This window comes from Pongo abelii, chromosome 8, assembly GCF_028885655.2.
Source record: "Pongo abelii isolate AG06213 chromosome 8, NHGRI_mPonAbe1-v2.0_pri, whole genome shotgun sequence".
Taxonomy (NCBI): Eukaryota; Metazoa; Chordata; class Mammalia; order Primates; family Hominidae; genus Pongo; species Pongo abelii.
The window spans coordinates 136,859,291-136,879,883 of NC_071993.2; the positions used below are offsets into that span (position 1 = coordinate 136,859,291).

Genomic DNA, 20,593 nt, shown 5'->3' on the forward strand with positions numbered 1-20,593 from the left:
ATTTCATTCACATAGTGTGACTTGGTTGGGAGCATTCCTGGACCTTTGGGGCGACTGTCTTCTTCTATGTTAGCTTCTTCCTTGTTCCCATAGAGGTCATGGCTGACATGCTGAAACAAATGCCTTTGTTTTCACTTAAACCACATTGTATTCCATAGCCGCTGTGTCATATGCGTAAATAAAATAGTGTGTAAAGCATATGGAAAGAAGAGATTGTGTCCAGACTGGCTACGGATGGTCATCCTAATGGTGGAAGCAGCCAGGGCAGGTGGGCTTGACTCTGGAGCTTTGGAGGGCCATCCTCACTGTATTTGTTTTTATCTGTGGAGGCCTCTCAGCACTCATGCTGGCCATGCCTGGTCGGGATGGGATGACCTGGTGAGGACAGATGAGGACAGCCTCTGCTTCCATGATGAATAAAACAGCATCTGGCTGGGTAGGAGGAAAGCCTGTGCTTGTTCAGCCTCAAGCACGTGTTTGAAAGCTTGCCCCAAAGACATTCCAAAAACCAGGCAGTGGTGGTGTCCTGTCCTCCTAGAGGCCAGGTTGTCCAGGCCCAGGGGACTCTTGCTTAGGGGTCAGTGAGCGCTGGGACTCAGTCTGGCTCCTGGCAAGCACAGACAACCCCACTGCTGAGTCTCTAAACAAGGCATTAGACGGGGCTGGCATGGGTGTGCACCAGGCCACCTCCGTGCCTGGGCAGCTGTGCACAAGCTGGCTATGAGCTCCATGGCGTGCAGAGCACATCCAAACTAACCTGGTAGCCCAGCCCCATGGAAAGTGTGTAACATCGTGTCCCTGCCTTCAGAGTGAGCAAGCCACGAGCCAGGTGTCAGGGGCTGTTCCTTCTGCAGGTCACCCACCTCTGGCTGGCCAAGTACCTTGAAGCTGGGCGCACCCCCCTCAGGGACCATACTAAAACAGCTGGCAGCACCTTCCCCCTGCTGTGAACCCCATGCCTGACCTGAGCCTGAGCCCTCGTAGGCCTGGCAAAGGCTGCCTGCAGAGACCTGGTCCACACAGGCCCCATGGCCTTCCTGCATGCCACAGAGAGCCAGCCGACGGGGCTGCAGGCACCTCCTCCCACTCACTCTCAGTGTGCGCCTCCACAGGGACCACAGACCACAGGAGCTCTTGGCCCGCCACAGCGCCAGCCGTGTGCGCAAGGTTTATCAGGTTCCTCTTGGCCAGGTTGAAGTAGATGCTGGGTGGGGATCTGTAGGCCCTGGTTGTGTTTACAGAAGATGCTGCCCTTCACTGTCTTCCAGCCTCCCAGGAAAGGATGGTCCCCAGGCTCCATGCTGAAACCACCCACCTTGCTTCACCCAGTAGGCGCTTACTGGATGTCTACTCTGGGTCACCCACAGTGCTGAGTGTTGGGATAGAGCCCTGGGAGGCAGGTGCCTGGTCCTCCGTGAGTCTGGTGGAGGGGCCCTCCATGGTGACAGCCTTCTGTGAGAGCATGGCAGGTGGTGGGGCCTCGCAGAGGGAAAGATTTTGCAGAAAATGTGACCTAGATTCCCTTTTAAATAGGAAGTACTGGTCCCTAGTGTCTTGAACTTTGGGGAGAAAACTCCCTTTGATTAAAGAGAAGGTAACTTGGAAATGTGTTTTCCCTCATCTTTTTGTTAATTTATTTTTTAAATTAACATGTAGTGAAATTAGCTTTTTGTGGGGTATACAGTCCCGTGAATGTTAACGCGTGTGTGTGTTTCTGTAACCACCCCCAAAATCAGGGTGCAGGGGAGTTCCACCACCCGGACACCCCCACATCGCCCCCTGGAAGCCACGGCCTCTCCCCACCCCTATTCCAGCTCTCGGCAACTGCAACGTATTCTCCAACACCGTGGCTTTGTGTTTTTGAGAATGTCATATAAATGGAATCAGACAGTATTTAACCTTTGGAGCCTGGCTTTTTTCACCCAGGTTAATGCCTTTGAGATTCATCCAAGTTGTTGCATGTATCTACAGTTTATTCATTTTTCTTGCTGAGTGTACGCTACCATGTGGATATATCTCCATTGATCTGTTTTTTTATTTTGGCCATTCTAATAGATATGTAATGATATCTCATTGTTTTCATTTGCGTTTCCCTGATGGCCAGTTATGTTGAACATCTTCTCTTGTGGTTATTGACCCCTCCTTATATCCTCTTTGGGGAAGTGTCAATTCAAGTCTTTTGCCTTTTTTTTAAGTTAGGTGGTTTGTTGAGTTTCAGTTTGGAACTGTTGAGTTTGGAAAAATCTTTATATATTCTGGATAGGATAGGACTCTTGTTGGATTTCCTGTTTCCAAATATTTTCTCCTAGCTAGTAGTAGCTAGTCTTTTATTCTCTTAACACTGACTTTCAGTCGGGCGTGGGAGCTCATGCCTGTAATCCCAGCACTTTGGGAGGCCGAGGCGGGTGGATCATGAGGTCAGGAGATCGAGTCCATCCTGGCTAACACGGTGAAACCCTGTCTCTAGTAAAAAAATACAAAAAAAAATTAGCCAGGCGTGGTGGCAGGCCCCTGTAGTTCCAGCTACTCAGGAGGCTGAGGCAGGAGAATGGCGTGAACCCGGGAGGCAGAGCTTGCAGTGAGCTGAGATCATACCACTTTGCTCCAGCCTGGGGGACAGAGTGAGACTCCATCTCAAAAAAAAAAAAACCTGACTTTCATAGACCAAACTTTTTCACAAACCAATTTTTTTCCCTTTTTAATGAAGTTCAATTTATCTCTCTTTTTTTTTTTAAATCATGATTTGAAGGACATATCTAACAACTGTTTGCCTAACCCCAGGTCATGAAGATTTGTCATATATTTTCTTTCTTTTTTTTAATGTTTTACATTTAAATCTATGATATATTTTGAGTTAATTTGTTTAAGTAAGACATGAGATTTACATCACGTTTCACTATTTGCCTATGGATATCCAATTTTCCAGCACCTCTTTTTGAAAATAATATGCTTTCTTCATTGAAATCCCTTTGCACCTTTGTCAATAAACATTTGGTCGTGCTTCAGTAGGTCTGTTTTGGAAATCTCTCTTCTATTCCGTTAACTCCATCCAGTAACTCCATCAATACTCCAACAATCTGGGTATTTATCCCTTTGCAAATACATAATTATTATTATCTGTAGTAAGTCTTGAAACCTGTCAATGTGATTTCTCTAACCTTTTTTGTCTCTTGTAAAATATGTTGGCTAGTCTCAATCCTTTGCCCTTTCATCTAAATTTTAGAGTCAACATGTCTATCTGCAATAAATTCTCCTAGGGTTTTTTTATTGGAATGATAATAAACCTATAGGTCAGTTTGTTAGAATTCAAATTTTATGATATTGAGATTTCCATGAACATGATATGTCTCCTCAGTTATTCAGACATTCTTGTGATTACTTTTTCAGCATTTTGTAATTTTCAACAAACAGAGCCTATATACAAATTGTTAGATTTACATCTAAGTATTTTATTTTGGTTGGAGCCGTTATCAGTGGTATATAGAAAGGTGATTGATTTTTATTTAGTGACCTTGTGTCTAGTGACTTTGCTAAACTCACTTATTAGTTCTAAGACTTTTCTATTATTTCCTGGGTCTTTTGCCATAGACATTATGTTGTCTGCAAATAGGGAGAGTTTGTTTCTTCTTTTCTAAGACAATTGTCTTGTATTTCCTCATCTTGCTTTTTTTGCACAGTGAAGTATGATGTTAACTGTGGGTTTTTTGCAGATACAGTTGTCAGATTGAGGATGTTACCTTCTATTCTTAGGTTGCTGAGAGCTTTTATCATGAATGGATGTTGAATTGTATTAAATATTTTTTCTGACTTGATATAGATTATGTGTTTTTCTAGCATATTAATATGATAGATAATGTTCGTTTTTAATAGCCTTTGTTTTTAGAATAGTTTCAGATTTACAGAAAAATTGAAAAATTAGTAGGGTTCTCTGATACTCCACACCTATTTTCCCAAATTATATCATTAATTCTTATTATGATGACATTTACACTTGACATCTTACATTAGTACGGTACATGTATTACGGATTCATGAACCAGCGTTGCTACCTTAATATTAACTAATGTCCTATGATCTTGAAGTTTTCTTAGTTTTTGCCTACTGCCCTTCTTCCATTCCAGGATCCTGCCTAGGATACTGCATTACATATAGTCATCCTAGCTCCTTTGGCCCCTCTTGGCTGTGACAGGTCCTTAGTTTTAGATGGCCTAGATAGTGTTAAGGAGTACTGATTAACTACTTTGTAGAATGTTCCTCTTTTGGAATGTTTTATGCTTTTCTCATGATTTGACTGGGGTTATAGTGTGTGAGAAGAAAAACCACATAGATAAGCTGTCATTTTCCTGAGATCTTATCAAGGAGTCATGCTGTCAGTGTCATTTATCATTGTTGATGTCAACTTTGATTACCTGGCTGGGTAGTGGTGTTTGTCAGGTGACTCCATGATAAAGTTACTCTTCCCCCATCTCCGCTGCGTACTGCACTCGTCCCAAAGAAGTTGCTGTACTTAACACACTTAGGAATGGGGAGTTATGCTCCTTGAAGACACAGTATCTACATAAGTTACTGGGAATGCTTCTGCATGGGAGAGTTCTTCTCCCTCACCTATTTCTGTTTTCAGTCATTTTTTTATGTTAGTATGGACTCAGGGATATTGATATTTTGGGTTGTCTTCCAATACTACTTTATTTTGTTGCTGAGATTATTCCAGTTTTGGCCATTTGGGAGATTGTGCAGTTTGCTCCGGTGTCCCTTTGTCATACTCTCCTCATTGTGGTTTGTCTGGAATGTTTGTCTTTGTTCTTTTGCTTCATTTTGTTTTGGAGTGTGTCCTGACTTTCTGACACTGCAAGATTCTCAAGGCTCATCTTGTGTATTTCCTGTCCCAGTCCTAGGGAGGAAAAGGCCAGTTCTTGAAGGAGTCTGGTGTCTTTTATTATAAAATGCATGAGAAACCATGTACTGGGCACTAGGTTTGCTCCTTGCTACTAGGGTGGTGTTGTTTCTAAGTCTTCTCAGTTGACAGACCACAGAAGTAGCTTTGTGTGTACTAACCCATGGACAGATATATATTGTAAACATTTCTGTATGCAATTATCTGTGTCTATATTAAGCTAAACATTAGTTCCTACTGATATCTACAACTGTAATCCATCATCACATGAATTCTTCTAGCCTCCTCTCCTTACTTATCTGTAAACTCCCACTCACAATGAGAAACCTGGCTCACACTTTCTGCCATCCATTTACTTAATTATTCAAGCCCAGTATACATATAGAATAGTATCAGAGAGTTTAACACCTATGCTCATGGGAAACAACTTTATCAACTAGAGTTCAGTATTTATGTGCAGTTCCTTTTGCCTTTAGTCTTATAGCCTCTCTCACTTTCAAGTTACTTTTGGAGAAATCAGCTCTCCTCCCCCATTCAGTGAGGATGTTTTATAAGTTTATAATACAGTCAGATTCTCTTGTCACAGTCTGTGTTTCTTCCCAGGATCCCCTGATCTCCTAAATGTTTTGTTGTTGTTAATTTGCATACATTGCTTAGATTCACTCTTTGTGCTGTAAGGTTCTATGGCCTTTGATAGATGTATGATATCATGCTTTCACCATTACAGTAACATACAGAATAATTTTACACCCTAAAAATTTCCCTGTGCTCCACCTATTCAGTCCCCCACTCCTTCTGCAAGTGCCCCTGGCAACCACTTATCTTTTTTCTGTCTATATAGTTTTGCTTCTTCCAGAACGTCATCTAGTTGGGATCATACAGTATGTAGCCTTTTCAGGCTGGCTTCCTTTGCTTAGCAGTATACATTTAGCTTTCTCCATGTCTTCTTCATAGCTCATTTTTTTCACTGAATAATATTCCATTGTATGGATGTACCATAGTTGTTTATCCGTTCACCTATCGAACAACATTTTGGTCGCTTACAACTTTTGGCAGTGTTAATAAAGTTGCTATAAACATTCACAGGCAGGTTTTTGTGAGGATGTCAGTTTTCAAATCAGTAGAGTAAATACCTAGGTGTGCAATTGCCAGATCACATGGTAAGACTCTGGCTTTGAAAGAAATTGCAAAACAGTCTTCCAAAGTGGCTGTACCGTTTTGCATTCCCATCAGCAATGATTAATCATCCTTTTTGCTCCACATCCTTGCCAGCAGTTTTTGGTACTGTCAGTGTTTGGATATTTAGCCATTCTAAAAGCCACTGTAATCATACTCATTGTTTTAGTTTACAATTCCTAAAGACAAATGATTATGTTAAATATCTTTCCTTGTGCTTATTTGGCACCTGTATATATTCTTTGATGAAGTGTCTGTTAAGACTTGCCCATTTTTTAATTGGGTTGTTTGACTTTTTTCTGGTTGAATTTTAAGAGTCTTTTTATATTTTAGATGCAAGTCTTTTTTCAGATATGTGTCTTACATATATCTTCTCCTAGTGTGTCTCATTTTCAGAGCCTCAGCATCTTTTGCAGTAAAGAAGTTTTTAATTTTAATAAAGTCCAGCTTATTCATTTTTTTCTTTCGTGAATCATGTTGTATCTAAAAACTCTTCTCCAAACCTAAGGTTGCTTAGATTTTCTCCTGTGTTATCTTCTGAAAGTGTATGATTTTCCTTTTTAGATTTAGGTCCATGATCCATTTTGAGTTCATTTTTGAGAAAGGTATAAAGTCTGTATCTAGATTCACTTTTTCTTCATGTGGTGTCTAATTGTTCCAGGGCTATTTGTTTAAAAGACTATCCTTTCTCCATTGAATTGCTTTTGCTTTTTTTGTCGAAGATCTTTGTCAAAGTCTACATTTGTCCCTTGTATTTATGGGTTCCACATCCATGTATTCAACTAACTGCAGATAAAAAATGTTCAACAACAAGGAAAGAATGGTTGCATCTTTACTGAAAGTGTACAGACTTTTTCTCCTTGTCATTATTCTCTCAACAATAGAGTATAACAGCTATTTACATAGTATTTACATTGTTCTAGATATCCTAAGTAATCTAGAGATGATTTGAAGTCTACAGGAGGATGTGCAAGGGTTATATGCAAATAATATGCCATTTTATATCAGGGACTTGAGCATCCGTGGATTTCGGTATTCTAGAAGGATCCTGGAACCAATACCCAATGGATACCAAGGAATGACTGTATATCTGTGTGTGCCTGTTTCATTGACCTTTGTGTCTGTTCTTTTACCAGTGCCACCCTGTCTTGATGACTGTAGTTTCATAATGTAGATTTATTTTCAAATATTGAATCAGCCTTGCTTTCCTGGGACAAACCCCACTTGATTTTGATGTCTTGTTCTTTTTATGTATTGCTGGATTTGATTTGCCAATATTTTTTTGAGGATTTTTACCCTGTGTTCATAAGAGATACTGAACTGTTCTCTTCTGGTTTCTGACTTTTTCTGGTTTTGATGGTGAAGTAATGCTGGTCTCATAAAACACTTTAGAAAATCTTCCTTTCTCGGGAAAAAATTATGTCAAATCAATCTTATTTTTAAAACATTTTATAGAATTCACTGGTGAAATCATCTTGGCCCTAGAGGTTTCTTTTTCAGAAGATTGCAAGCTATGAATTCAACTTCTTTAATAGTTATAGGAGTATTCAGTTTCATCTTGGATGAGTTTTGGTAGTTTGTAGTTTTTAATAAATTGGTCTATTCACAGTTGTTGGATTTTAGTACACAGTTATTTGTAGGAATACCTTATTATCTCTTTAATATCTGTGGGATCTGTGGCAATATCTTCTCTTTTATTCCTGATACTGATTGTTTCTTCTTTTCTGTCAGTCTAATTTCATGGATTTTACTCTATCATTTGTCTGTTTTCAATTTTGTTGATTTTTGCCTTTGCCTTTATTATTTCCTTTCTGGTTGTTTTGAGTTTATTTTTCTCTTCTTTTTCTGGTTTCTTAAGTTGGAAGTTTAGATTATTGGGATTTAATATAGACACTTAATACTATAAATTTTCCTCTAAAAATTGTTTTAGCTTTGTCCCATAAATTTTAATATGCTTTATTTTCAGTTTCATTCTGTTCAGTATATTCTTTTAATTTTCCTTCAGACTTTCTCTTTGACCTATTGATTATTTAGAAGTGATATGTTTACTGTTCAAATGTTTGGAGAATTTTCTATTATGGTTTTTGTTGATTTCTAGTCTAATTCCATCATGATCAGAGGATGTAACTTGTATGATTGCAGTCATTTTGCACGTGTTAAGGTTTATGGCCCAGAACATGGCATATCTTGGTCAATGTTTTATGTACACTTGAAAAGAGTATAGATTCTACTGTTATTGGGTGGAGTGTTCTGTAAATATCCATTAAATCCAGTCAGTTGATAGTATTTTTTACTTGTGTATCTTTGCTGATTTTCTGTCACCTAGTTCTATTGATTATTGAGAAAGAAGTGTTTAGGTCTCCACATGTAATTCTAGATTTGTCTAATTTTCCTTGAATTTTGTCGTGAGTTTTGAAATCTGTTGTTAGACACCCATACATTTAGAATTCATGATTTGTTTTAGTGAATTGACCCTCTCACTATGTAGTATTCCTTCTTACCCTCTGGGAATTTTATTTGTTCTTGAGTCTGCTTTGTCTTGTATTAACTTTTTTTTACATTTGTGTTTGCATGGTATATCTTTTTCTATCCATTTACTTTAAACCTACCTACAGGTATCATTTGAAGTGAATTCCTTATGACAGCATTTTCTTGTGCATGTTTTTAAAAATCTATTGTGACAGTCTCTATCTTTTCCTTGGTGTGGTTAGATCATTTACATTTAATGTAATTATTAATATTTAAATTTAGGGTCTAACATTTTATTGTTTGTTCCCTCTTTTTTTCCTTTTTCTTTCTTCCTTCTTTTGAGCTATTTTTAACTTGTTTTAGTATTTTGTTTTATTTGTTGTGTTTTTTACTATATCTCTTCATATAGTTTTTCTAGTGACTGTTTTAGGGGTTATAATACTTTCTTTCACAGTCTAATTGGAATCACTATTTTACCTTTTTAAGTGGAATATAGAAATCTTATGACTATATAGATCCTTTTAACTCTCCCATTATGTTATAGTGTCATGCATTATGTTTACATAAATTGAAAATCTCATCTCACTTGTCATAATTTTTGCTTTTGGCTAATAAACATATCTTGAAAAACTTGAGGAAAATAGCCTGTAATAGTTTTCCATATACTTACATTTTTCTTACTCTGCCTGCATTCCTGATGTTCCAAGCTTCTCTAGAGTAAGTATCTGGATAACTATAACCATCATTTCCCTTTTTTCTAAAGAATTTCCTTTAGCCAGTCTAAAGATCAGATCTACTGGCAATGAATTACCTTAGATTTTCGTTTTTATCAGAAAATGTCTCTAACTTCATTCCTGAAGGATTCTTAAACATCGGATGTAGAATCCTGAGTTGACAGGTTTTTTCTTTCTTTCAGCACTTCAAAAGTGCTGTTTTACTTCCTCTGGACTCAGTAGTTTCAGATGAGAATTCCACAGTCATTCAAATGACTGTTTCCTTGTACATAATGCATTGTTTGTTTCTAGTGGCTTTCAAGACTTTCTCTGAAGCTTTCAGCAGTTTGATCATGATTTATCTGGGAATGGATTTCTTTGAATGTGTCCTGTTTGCAGTTTTCTGGGCTTCTTAAATCTATAGTTGTATATCTTCTGCCAAATTTGACAAAATTTTAGCTATTATTTCTTTGAATTTTTTCCCGTACTACACTCTTTTTCCTCTTTTTCTGTAACTCCAGTGACATAAATAGATCTGTTGACTTTGTCTCACGTGTTCTCTTTTTGTCTGTTTTAAATACTTTTCTTTCTGTTGTTTGGATGATTTTTTGTTAACTTGGCTCCAGTTTTATTGACTCTTTTCTCAGCATCTCCATTCTACTATTGATCCTGTGCAATACAGTTTTTAATTTTGGTTATTGTATTTTTCAATACTAAATTTTCTACTTTATTATTCTTGATAGCTTCTATTTGTGTTTTTTCATTTGTTTCAAGAGTGTCTTCCCTTGCAGCATTTTTATAACAAATCTCTTAAACTTTTTGTCAGATGATTTCAACTTTTGGGTCATCTCAGCCTTGGCATGAGTTATCTTTTCCCTGGTGAGTTTATTTTTCTGATTATTTGCATGCTTGGTAATTTTGCATTGTTTCCTGGTCATTTTGAATATTATGAGACTCTGGGTTTTATATAAATCCTACAGATAATATTGGTATTTTTGTTTTAGGAGGCAGTCAGCCTGGTTGGATATAGTTAGTTCATAAGTTCTGACCAGCCTTCAATATTTGTTCAATTTTCAAACCCTTTGCAGTCCTCTTAAGATAGTTCTTTTCTGCACCATTCACCAGCCAGTTTGGGAACTGGCAGTGCCTAATTCTTACCTCAGTTCTCAAAGTCTGTGGTTTAGGGTCGGATCCACATGTGCATAGATGGGGAAGTAGACAGCTCACCTGAACAGGTGAGTCCAGAAATTTATCAACAGCTTTTTGGTTTGCTTCCATGAACTCCTTTTCCTCCACAATCTTATTGGCACATTTTAGTTCTCAGGGCTCCCTCTTCAGTCCCCTGGACAGACAGCTGGGGCTTTACCCCATTCCATTAACCTCTTCCTGTTACTAAACCTCAATCTGGGTCCAAGCATCAGGAAGACAGAGGTAAAAAGCAAAGACATTTCGCCCACCTCTTAGGGGGAGCACACCTCTTCCCAACACAAAGGGACCATCCCCCACTCACTGGTTTGGGCTCCTGCAGCCCCTGTTGTCCTCCACACCACAAGATTGCTTAGGGAGGAGCTGAGGTTCAAGGGCTCAGAGATAACACCAAAAAGGGATGATTCCTCACTCGCCCTGAACGTAGTTGTCTCAGCCCATTTTCTGCTGCTGTAACAACACTGCCATCTAGGTAATTGATGAAGAATAGGAATTTATTGGGCTTACAGTTCTGGAGGCTGAGAAGTCCAAGAGCATGACGCCGGCATCTGCCGAGGACCACCCCGTGGTGGAAGGCATTCCATGGCGAGGAAACATGCCAGACAGGAAAAAAGGGGCCAAAGTCCCTCAATAACCAATTCCAGTAGTAACAGCATTCATCCATTCCTGAGGGAGGGGCCCTCATGACCTAATCACGTCTGAACACTGTCACAGTGGCAGTTGTTTCCAACACAGGAACACATTGAAACCCTAGCAGTAGGAGATGCTTTTCCTTCCTCAAAGTGGATTAGAGCCCGTAGGGGGGCTCCCCAGCTGTGCCAGGCTTTGCCTCCAGGGCTCAGGCTGTAGTAATTTTGGGCTGAGGACAACAGAGGGATAACCCAGGAAGCCCATTCATCTTTTCTGTGGTACTTGAAATTCTTATCTTCTTTCCAAGGCTGCCCACTACTACTGACTCTTCCCAGCCCTCACATAGCTGCTCTGTGCCTTCTGTCCAGGTTTTATAAAGACATTCAGTAGAAGAAACAAGTATAGAGTGCTTGCTTCATTTTACCTGGAATCAGAATCCCCCTTTCCCTCCATTTGTGTTTCAGGTTAGTTTATTCTGGCTGCTTTTGATGGCCAGGGAGCATTAGGTCAAATAGCTGTGACTTGTGCCAGGGACACCAGTTCCTGGGGATCCCCCTTCCAGGCCAGTGGCTGCTGCACAGGGATGTCCTGCAGGAGCTGAGGCCCTGCTCTTTCTTGCTCTGTTGCTCTTTGTTGGCCATGGCCACAGCACAGCTACTGAGATGCTCCGCAGGCATGGCCCGGCAGGTAGCACCTGTGTGCATGGGCCTGAGTGTGCCCCTGCTACCTGCAGCCTGGCTAAGGAAAAGTCCCAAAGCCTGGGCTGCTGAAGGATGCCCCTTCCCCCCAGGAAGCCACACAGACCTTGACAGGTCACCACCCACGGAGCTGTGATGGTCGAGGGAAAGGAGACTCCTCCTCAAGAACTTGGAAGCACAGTGGTCTGCCTCCCAGGAAAGAGACCCTCAGTGCTTGTCTGAGCCCTGATCTCAGAGAGGGCCAGCTGCCTGGCCAGCTCTGCTATTGGCTGTGCTCTCAGCCTGGCCGTGTGCAGTGGACGCACAGGTGTGTTTGCTGAGGTGGCTCTTAGCAGATTATCACCGAGGAGAGATGGATGCCCAGGATAAGGAAGTGATGAGTCTGAGCTCAGCAGTGGCAGAGCCAGGCTGGTCCCGGTCTGTGTCCTCCTGCCGTGCTCTGGTGTGTGCTGTCTTCCTTATTGGAGCTGGGTTTGGCTGAGTTGGTCCAGGTTCAGGTGTCAGGCCTGCTCAGAGCCTTGAGCTCCACTCCATGGCGTGGCATGAAAACACCTTGCATAAAAACCCAGTGTCTGTGACGCAAAACAATTTCTCCCATGACTAGCATCAGAAAAGGGCATCCAGACCCTTGGCGGAGGATGCACAATGCAGGCAGAGGGTTTAGAAAAGAGTCTTCTCTGGGTGAGGCAGTTACGGTGCACACATTTAAATAGCTGCCCAAGCCGAAATGAAAATAGCCCTGTCCTTCAGATAGAGAGACTCCAAGATGCAGGTCCTCTCCCTTGACCCCAGCCACAGAAGCCCAGCCCAAGGTACCCAGCACCACAGGACAGGCAGGAGGAAGGGCGAGTTTGGGAAGGAAACAAGGGAAGTGGAGGGGTAAGAGAGAGGAACATCCAGAATGTGGCGTTCGGAGGCCATGTCACAGAGCCCCCAGGTCTCGGGGCTGCCCTCTGGGGAGGCCCATGGTGAAAGAGAGAAGGCTGCTGGGTTTTTTTTGTTTTGTTTTTTGTTTTTTGAGACGGAGTCTCACTCTGTCGCCCAGGCTGGAGCGCAGTGGCACAATCTCAGATCACTGCAACCTCTGCCTCCCGGGTTCAAGTGATTCTTCTGCCTCACCCTCCCGAGTAGCTGGGACTGCAGGCGAGCCCCACCACGCCCGGCTAATTTTTTTATTTTTAGTAGAGATGGGGTTTCACCATATTGGCCAGGATGGTCGTCTCGAACTCCTGACCTCATGATCCGCCCACCTTGGCCTCACAAAGTGCTGGGATTACAGGCGTGAGCCACCGCGCCTGGACCAGAAGGCTGCTGTTTTAATGGTTGCCCCTTTGGGCCACCTGAAGTGATTGTTCCAGCTACTGAGGACTGATATGGTCACCTCAACCTCAAGAACTTCTATTTTCCACATGAGTTAATGTCTATGAGTGGATTTCACTAGATTATAGAATATGATGCTTAACAGCAAGGATTGCCCTTCTTCAAGAACGGGTGTCATTCAGCCATGTGATTCTGCACAGGCTAGGGTTCGAAGCACTGTGCTCTTTGAGAGCTGCTTTAACTAATTACTGCATTTGTTCGCTGCAGGGTGAAACAGAGTTTTCAGATACATTTGTAAAATCAGGTGCCTGATTGCTAAATACTGCATTGTTTGAGCTATACTTCCTCATATGTTGCCTGGTACGGACCAGTTAAGAAATGGTTTCCCATGAGAAACTGACAATGAAGCTGAACATGTTTGATAAACTCTGTGCTCATCTATGGACATATAATTGTTTTATTATACGATACTTTTACACTTGGAAAGAAAGGTGCTCTGTAATTTGGCAGCAATTTGTCAGAGCAGCACTTGAGGCTGGCGCTCAGATGAGGCCCTTGGAACCGTGCCATTGTTTCTCGGAACTGCTCTGCGCTCCAGTTAGGTTTGCACACACCTCCCTCGTTTCATTCCTACAAGTTTAGTAAAGTTCCAGGCCGTTCTCCCAGAACACCTAATGGAAAGCACGGAAAACAAAACCACCAACTCTGTGTTCGCCGAGGAAGGCAGGAAATTGGCCTCTGCTTCTTGCGGTGTTGATGTGCTGCTTTCATTGTTTCTTTTCCAAGACAGCTGTCCCCGAAATCTCTTTTCCTCCAAGTCAACAGCAGCCTACCTCGCTTTGCTTTGCTTTTTTTTAAAGTTAGGCATAACAACAACAGCAACCATAATAATGATTAGCAGTTTGATTTCAAAACGTTTTCTGAAGAAATGAGAGTAAACAGAGTGCATTTGCCCAAGGAAATCCACCACCCCCCCAGCCATCAGCCGGTAATACAACTGCATGTGCTAATGAACCCGAAGCTGTTAATGTGGTTTCTTCAGTTAAATTGATTCATGAATTTTGAAGAGAACATTATCTAATGAATTTTCTTTGAATAGAAAGCAATTAAAAGGACAAATCAGTCTGATTAACCCCAAAGTCACCCTCCTGCCACAAATGGTGTACAGTTTGAAATTATATCATAAAAAACTAGAGCACATTTGCTATCTTTTTGCCCTCTACTAATCCATGTAAATTAATGAACAACAAAGTTAATTTCTTTGATGACCCTTTTCCAGTATCACCTGGATTATGCTGATGTTTAATTTGCTTAATGTTATAATAAAGACTAAACAGATTTTTTTCCCAGTGAAGTGATTATCGTTCCCTTCAGTTAAGAAGTGATTTTTATTATTTAACACACATGTAAGGGTGTGTTTCCTTTAAGAGCCAAATCACACTTTGCCAGCTTGGCACCAAGTGTAATTAGTGTTCTTGTGGACACACTCGGAACATCGTTCCTGCCCGCGGAAGCCTTCCCTTTGTTGCTGCTACTCAGAAACTCCTGCCCCTGGAGGGACTGGAGCCCCTGTGATGGAGGACGTGGCTCTGTCTCCAGTGCTCCTGAGCTGCATGTCCCCCTTGGAAAGACAATAGGTACTGATTCAGACAGGCCTTCTTCGCATGCCCCAGTTTCTCTCCCGCCAACACCACTCCCAGGTAACAGTTCTGAAACCTGGAGGCAGAGGGAGAGAATGTTCTCCTGCAGTCACCTCCTCATTCCTGCAGCAGGATGCGGCACAAATGCAGTTAGATGTGGTTAGTCAATTAAAATGGGAATCAAGTCATTTTATTTTTGCAGCCCTATTCACTAAAGATGCCCGTAGCCAAGGTCACCGGCAGCCCCTGCGTACTGTGGTGCTTGGCACTCCAAGCAGTAGCTGGGGGAATCCTGCACACGGCTGGATGTGGACAGCCAGCATAATATCGCAGCCTGGCCTGTGGCTGCTTTTGCCTTCTTTGTCCCAGTTGAAGTTGGAAATTAACCAGCAGTACAAAAGATTTCCAAGTAGGCGGGCAGGCAGGGACTTCTGTGCGTATTAATTGAGCCATGAGCTCACTTACACATGCCCAGTCGCTAGAAGAGTGGCACACACAACCCCACGCGGAACACGGGAAGGTGGAAAGAAATTGCAAACCTGCGGTGCCAGCTCTGGGGATGCCTTCCAAGGGGCCAGCCTGCATGGTGGCCTGCCACATGCTCGCGTCTCCTCACCTGGTGTGGTGGCAGCAGTGCATGGAGGCCGTGTTTTAATTGAGTATAACACCTCTATTTGTGTCGATGCGTTTCCTGTTTTGGGACTAGCGGCTATTTATATCAGAACTGCTGAAGCCGTTTGTCCAAATAACATCATCCTGCATTCTTCCTTTCAGAGTCATTCACCAGACAGGTGTTATGGAAGCTGCTGAAGGTTGTGAAATTCGGAGAAGTGATTTCTTACCAGCAATTAGCAGCCCTGGCAGGCAACCCCAAAGCTGCGCGAGCAGTGGGAGGAGCAATGAGAGGCAATCCTGTGAGTTCTCATGGCGCAGGCATGGCTGTGGGTGGTGGGTGCGTGCAGGGTGGCAGGGTGTCATCTGATCCCACGTTTCCCCGGAAGGCAGGCTGTGCTGCTGGGGTGGGCAGAGGGGCAACATCTGTGATGGGGACCATTGTGCCAGATGCCTCCAGAAGAGGCAAAGGAGGCCACCGCAGCACCACACTACTGGAAGCTCCCCCACCCCGGGAGCACGTCTCCACTGCATGAGCTCCTGGTTGTCACAGTGAGCAGGAGAGGAGGGAGCCTGGAGGAGTGGCAAGCAGGCAGAGGGGGCCCCACCCGCTCACTCAGCAGGTGGAAGTGTTGGATGTCTGTTTTATGGCCCACACTCTTCTAGGTGCCCGGAGTATAGCAGCTAACAAAACAGACAAAAAGGCCTATCTGCGAGGTGCCTGCATCCTAGCAGGATGGCCGAGCAAGGGTGCACATCCAACCCCATCTGTCTGTGGGCTGCACTCCCCCTGAGGCCCAGGGCTCCCTGGGTCTCAAGAGCTAAATCACCACACGTGAGCACATGAGGCAGGAGGCCCTGCAGCATGGGACGAGGGACCTGGACCGCACGCACATCATATCTCACCAGGGATGGCACCCTCCCCAGAGCCCTTCTGTGTCCTCATCCTTCCCAAGCGTCTGCAGTCAGATTTCACTGAACTCGAGGCTCCCAGGCTATGCAGCCTCAGGCCGTGCTTCCCAGAGGACAAGGCCCAACTGGGACACAGCATGGGTGGGGCAGCATGGCCTGTGGTGCCTGGGGGCAACGTGGGTGCCCTTGCTCTCCCATCTCACAGCACCCAGGCCTGGCAACTGGGCCGCGGGCCATCTGGCATGAGGTAGTAAGTCACACACAGCATGTCATGTGGGCCTGGCCAAGGCCACACGTGCCTGTGTGTGTGGGGGCAGGAAGGGTGCCCCAGTCTGCGTGGCCTGTTGGGAGAACCCACACAACCTCGAGAACGCCCCTGGAATATTCACCCAGTGATGGTGTGTGGTCATGTTGGCAGTGTCTTCTCCCGAAAGCTCTATGAAAGTTTCTAGCATGATGGAAGCATACCATCTGATCAGGGAGCGCAAATATGATCACTCCATCATGGGATGGGAAATTACTAAATCAGATAGACCTCGCTTTTTGAAAAATTGCTGTGGCTTTGCTGTCTATTTCCAAAACTACTTACATCCCTGCTCACAGGGGAGAGGCCGGCGTGTTCACACCACAGCCTGCTGCTCCTGCTGCCCGCTGCAGCAGCCTGGGGGCAGAGCCTCCGTTTCTAGGAGATGACAGTTACGTAGGCTTTTGCACAAAACTGCATTGTTAGTCCTTAAAAAGCAGCTCCGGTAGGTTTGTAGTGGATTGCATTGTCGTAATGTACACCCTAATCTAGGCGAGCTTTCTGCCCTATTAAAATATCCCAAATATCCCAGGAGTGAGATACCACAGGGACAGCCACCATCCCCACCTCCTCCGTCTCTTCCTGTCCTCAGTTTTGGTGACAGTGGCTGGTGGGCGCAGTTGGCCCTTCCTTTTGCACCTGTTGCACGTTAATTGCAGCGTCTTCAGCTACATTGTCGTAAAACATCTGTACCACGCAGTAGGGATCTGATTTTTACGGTGCATTGGGGGATATTTCCGAATCAAATTTCTGAGGATGGTTTTTGACGTTTCCCAATAAAGCTTAACCTACATGCCCCTCTGGAAGGCCGCTGTCTTCTCCCCGGCTGTGAGTCAGTTTTGAAGTGTTCAACCTGATAAAAAGGCAGCTCAGATGCTGTTGTGTTGTGGCTCCGTGTAGGGCCCATGAGAACTGTGGATGCGAATGGGGTTTTGGGGGTCCTCTTCCTGCACCAGTGCAGTGACTGTTTCAGGCAGTGTCTATTCTTTGTGCCCCTTGAGGAGAGTAAGTCCTTGTCTTCTCCCCACTGAGGTGGATTCTGCTCCCTCCGTGCACACACGTGAAGATGGGAGTGGTCCCGCCAGTGGGCGCCGACTCCACTCGCTCCCTTGTGTGTGCAGCTCCCCTTTTGCTGTAAGGACAAGCTCCACTAACTGACATGTGCAGCGTGGCAACACCCTCCCCCACCAGCCTTTTGTGATGCCAGCAGTTTCTCGCTCTGCAGTGGAGATGCCGTCGCTGGTTAGCAATCCTGCTTGTGGCGATATTTGGAGACATTTATTGTTCTGCAAACCAGCGTGACTCTCTTCTCCTGCTATTAATCTCTATGAGTGTCTCTGTTCCAGTATGGCCTCAGTCACTGAAATGTATAAAGTAGTATCACATGGAGTGTAAAACCCTAATGTCCGTAAAGTCCACACGTCGGCACCCCGTCACATGAAAAAGCTAAGACTGGAGGTGAGCACAGCATCAGGCAGGAGGGTTCTACAGGCACCAAGTCTCGCCCTTCTCGGCGTCCACATGCCTCCTGTGCCGAGGGCAGCCAGGCGGTGGTGGCCTCCCATGGCCTTTCTGTAGGCTCCACCGTGTGCAGCGACCTTCCACTTGAGGAGGAGGCTGCAGCAGGACCCGTGGCTACGGTACCCACAGACGCCTCAAATTATAGCACAGATATGCCAGAGATATTCCTGCAAGAAGCCTTCAGCTACGTAGTTTACTATCATTCAGATTGACAGGCTCCCAAGTTCCCATTAGAAACCTCATTAGAATGGGCTAGGAGGATGAAAAGGTGACCCAGGAACTTGAGGGAGGAAGGGCCCTGGCCAGCAGTGAGCCATTGCTGCTGTCGATGTCCTCAGGAACGTTTCCCTTTGGCGCTGACAGCAGCGTCCCAGCCGGAAGGCTGTGCACATCCACTCCAGCCCAGACGGTGCGTCGCTGAGACTCGCTCATTGAAAACATCCCTTATATTCAGGCTGAATAGAGTGATTGTGCATTTAAGGGAGGAGAGTGAAAAATGGACTTGGAATGTTAGAAAACATCGTAAAGCTCATTGTGCATTAATTCCTTAGGTGGCTTGCAATAAACAGGAGCACATGCTGGTTCATATTACTGCATTTGCTGTCAGCATGAGTTTCTCTTTCCCAACCGGAGTAAGGGATGGCTTTTGCCATCCGGAGCTTTCCTCTATCCTAGGAGCTTGATTTCTCCAGAATTTTCCAGGAAGGACTTACCAGCCGGTGTAAGGTGGTTGGTCAGCATTCCTGGAAGGCTGTCTTCCCAACTCAGTGGGAGAGGATGGTCAGTTTCCCAGTATATTGAGTAGAAAACTCCTCACGGCCCACCCCCTCCACAAAGCACCCTTCCTCTTCATCCTCAGACAGAATTTGCTAAATGCAGTTCAAAGGCAATCGATACATTGCACAGGGAGTCTCCCCACCTTTTTCTAAACAAATGCATTCCTGAGGAGTTAGTTTATTCACAGATTGCCATAAGCGTTAATGACCCCCCGAGTCTTGTTCTGCCAGTCACCCAGATGGCTGCTGATAAAGACTTAGCATCATGTTCTAAGTGTCAGGGTTGTCAGTGGAGCTGAACCATTTGACCAGAAGAAAAAAACGCACAGGGAGCTATTGATTACAGCTTCTCGGTGTCACTTGTTCACCAGGATTTAGGTATTGATGAGGCTGCGAGTGAAAACAAGCTCTTTCCCTTGTGGGCTGCTGCCCAGAAGAACAAAGGCGAAGTTGGAAAAAATATTCAGCCGGTACCAGAATCAGAGGGATTCCATCATTGATTGAAAGGCCCCTTCATGTTATTTTTGTTGGAAACAAATCTATGGGTTTGGAAGTTTTATAGCGTTTGAGAAAGGGGCTGCATAAGTGATGGATTCGCGTATTGGATGAATTAGATTCCACAGCATGAAGATTTCAATGCAGCTGTGATATTATGAGCTTCTTGGTTATTGATAAAAATTACATTTTATGCAGCACATGCTTTAAAGGAGAGGGCATAGAGGGTATGGATCCTTTGAAAATGTCCTTAGGGCCCCAATAAATTTCAGCAGGTTTCATTATCTTAATAGTCTGAAACCTGCCACCAAAATTCACACAAACAGAAGCAGCGTTCCCTATTTCTAATGGTAAAAATGGTGCCTATTTGGTAAGTCACCTCTTCCCCATCACAGCATGCTGAGGTGAGGATCGGTCACAGCTGTCGGGGTCATTGTTACTCCGTGGCGTCTGTCCTGGCCTCTGCATTGATGTCTAGGAAGAGGGGGAGGGAGACATGTTTATTTTACTCATTTTTATAATTTCACAGCTCATTGAGAGGGAGAGAAGAAAAACCAAAGCTCTGCTGTGAAATCTGCTATTAGGTAGGAAAATTGAATTGGTGCCTAAATGTTTATAAAACTAGATTGAATTAAATGCCCACCTCTTTATCAGTCAAAAACGTGAATTGTGTATTATCTAATAATATGCCCTCACAGCAATTATTTATAATGGGACTATTGTATTCGATAAAAATCATCAATCAGGGTAAATATTCCATCCTGGAGATTTCCTGTGACTCCTTCTGGAAGACTGGGATTCTCGGCTGTTCCAGAACTTGGCAGTTACTACACCTCACTCTAGTAAACTCAACGCTGAAAACAGTCAGCCCTCCGCCACCTGCATGTTGCCATGTTATAGTCGTCAGAAGCCTCTTAGACTGCGTCATTGGTGCACGTTACCAAACTCATCGTCAAATCAGGATGAGCTGCATGATGTGCCGGAAGCCAGAGCCCCACCTTGCAGCCATGTCATCTGCCGGCACCGGCTGTCACCCCACAAGGTCCCACCTCAACATTCCACATCAAGGAGCAGTGTGGTGCGTGGAGCCATGCGGGAGAGTGGTTAGAGCCCCTTCTTTGCCACTTAACAGCTTTATGAACTTGGGCACGAGACTCCATTCGGCCGGAGGCTGAGACAGACCTGGTGGGGCCTGGCGGGGGTGATGGGGGCCATAGATGGGGTGGA

At 44.1% G+C, this 20,593-nt stretch overlaps 1 protein-coding gene across 2 annotated transcripts in view; it reads left to right on the forward strand.

Moving 5' to 3' along the window:
- MGMT (O-6-methylguanine-DNA methyltransferase) overlaps window positions 1-20,593 on the forward strand; it is a 301,054-nt gene that overhangs the window by 276,996 nt on the left and 3,465 nt on the right. For both annotated transcript variants that reach the window (XM_002821283.6, XM_054523062.2), the window contains one exon: window positions 15,521-15,660. In XM_002821283.6, the coding sequence (XP_002821329.4) occupies window positions 15,521-15,660 (140 nt within the window). The remainder of the gene's footprint in view (window positions 1-15,520; window positions 15,661-20,593) is intronic.